Raw genomic sequence first — 2092 nt, forward strand, 5'->3', positions numbered from 1 at the left:
TTATGATAGTCCAAAAGCCGTGGGACTGGTCTCTGAATGTTTCCTTTATGAGATCCCAATAGTTTTTTCTGCCAGAGCAAGTCCCTACCTTTTCTTGCTGTCCTGCTGTACCAGAAGTCCCGACAAGTATTTTTGTACCTTCATGTTTCTCCTTAAATTTGATTCATAAGTAATCCTAAAATACTTGGGAAAACAAAGTTTTACTTCAAATTTCTTTTGAAAATTTAAATTCACCATCTTTACATGAATCATACAAGAATATCAACCCTTTAATGAGAACCACTGCCTTTTATATGAATACAACTGTAGCTTGTGCCAGTAAAAATGAAATTCTTATTCAAAGATATTTTATATTCCATTTGTGACTAATAATACTCATTTCTGATTTCCCCCCCCAGCATACCTGATTGATAAAGTCAAAATCAAAGGCTATTATGCATTCAAACTGACTGAAGAAAAAGCTAAACCTCGATTTGGATTCTTCACACCTGATTTCAAAGCTAAGTCCTCAATACAGTTTTACAACAAACTCATCAGCAGCAGTGGCTTTGCGTCTGGAAACAGCAGCCCTAGATGCAGTGAGACTCAGAGCAATGCAGAATGTGTTATCTGCTTGTTTCTTGTGCAGAAGAAACCACTGATATTCTTTGGTTTTTGCTTCTTCTCCACCCTGGCCCTACTCTTATCAATTACCATTTTTCATAAGCGAAAGAAAAGAAAATTTTGGAAAGCAAAGAACTTACAACACATACCATTAAAGAAAGGCCACAAGCGAGTTCTTAGCTAAACTGATCCTATTTCTGTCAGCATGATAGAAAGACAGTTAAAAAAAAAAAAAAATCACTCCAGTTCCACATACTGGTAACTTCGAGAAGTTGTAGAAACAAGACAATTTGAGAAATTGATGTTAACCAGGGTGATGACAGTAGATGTCTCTTTGCTGTGTGGTTCAAATGAATTTCCCCTTAGTGTTGACATGTGAATTTAGCTGTTGGACCTGAAAGTGAAAGCTTGCAAAAATGGCATGGAAGCTATGTCTGTCTTCTGTGGCTTCACAAGAGGGAAAGGGAATCAGACTCAAAATATTCCTGTGATGTAGAGATCAGACATGTGTCCAACATTCAACCTCTTTTATCTTATTCTCACACCAACCATCCCTCCTACAGCATTCTCACTTCTCAGCTGGGTTCGATAATCTGTTGCAGTGGCCATGCAGAACTCACATACAATACTCACAAATGTGGGGCTTATTAGAGAATTGAACAGAGTATAATTCCAGATCAGAAACAGCTCAGGATGCGGCAGGTCTCCAGTCAAGAATGCCTCTTCTTTGCAGTCCTGAAGGCACATCTCTTGTCTTCAGCCTCTCAGCCATGTTATCTCCTTGGCCTTTGTCTTGCTTAAGCAATTGTTACAAAGCTTCTTTAGTGCTGTCTGTAAATACCCAAAGGACACGTTCTGTAAGCCAGCCTCCTGCCCATAGGCACTCAGCTTTATTCAATACATGAGCCAGGAAACCCACAGCTGCTGTCTCTCAGAGACGCTGTTCTGTGCTGGGCTCTCATGCTCCATTTGTGGCTCTTCTTTCTTGATGGTCCTGGCTCATCTGTTTTTGCTTCTGAGATGGCTCCTTTAAAATCTAACTGAATGGCAGAACTGACCAATACCCACGTTAAAATCCCATACACCCTATTTTCATGTCCACACTCAATTATTTATTCAGAGTTACAAAGACCATGCTAGAGGAGACATTAAGTACATTCACTGTACCACTTAGATAAGCTATGAGGATTACCTGATACATTACTTTATTTAGTTTGATGAGTTATTTTTCATCACTCCTCCCTAGCTCTCTTCTATAAATCCCAATAGTTATGATTAAAGACATTGTTTTTAGACAGTGAAACTTGTTTTATAAGACTCCATAACAGATTTAAAATTCTCCTTTGAATTAGAGAGTCAGTGATATATTATTTATCACCATAAACCAAGTGCTGTCTCTTTAAGCCAGCATGGTTCTCAAATGGAAAGAAAAGAATACAACTGAGTAAGTAGTACTTACATTAAGGTATAGACTCTTTTTTTTTTTTTT

General features: G+C 38.1%; 1 protein-coding gene across 1 annotated transcript in view; it reads left to right on the forward strand.

Annotated features, from left to right (window-relative positions):
* Positions 1 to 787, forward strand: part of KLB (klotho beta) — a 55404-nt gene extending 54617 nt beyond the window's left edge. The window contains 1 exon segment of the mRNA XM_006873214.1: positions 399 to 787. Within this exon segment, the coding sequence (XP_006873276.1) occupies positions 399 to 787 (389 nt within the window).
* Positions 788 to 2092: the final 1305 nt, after the last annotated feature.

The sequence above is a fragment of the Chrysochloris asiatica genome, unplaced genomic scaffold (assembly GCF_000296735.1).
Source record: "Chrysochloris asiatica unplaced genomic scaffold, ChrAsi1.0 scaffold00230, whole genome shotgun sequence".
In the NCBI taxonomy this organism is placed as follows: domain Eukaryota; kingdom Metazoa; phylum Chordata; class Mammalia; order Afrosoricida; family Chrysochloridae; genus Chrysochloris; species Chrysochloris asiatica.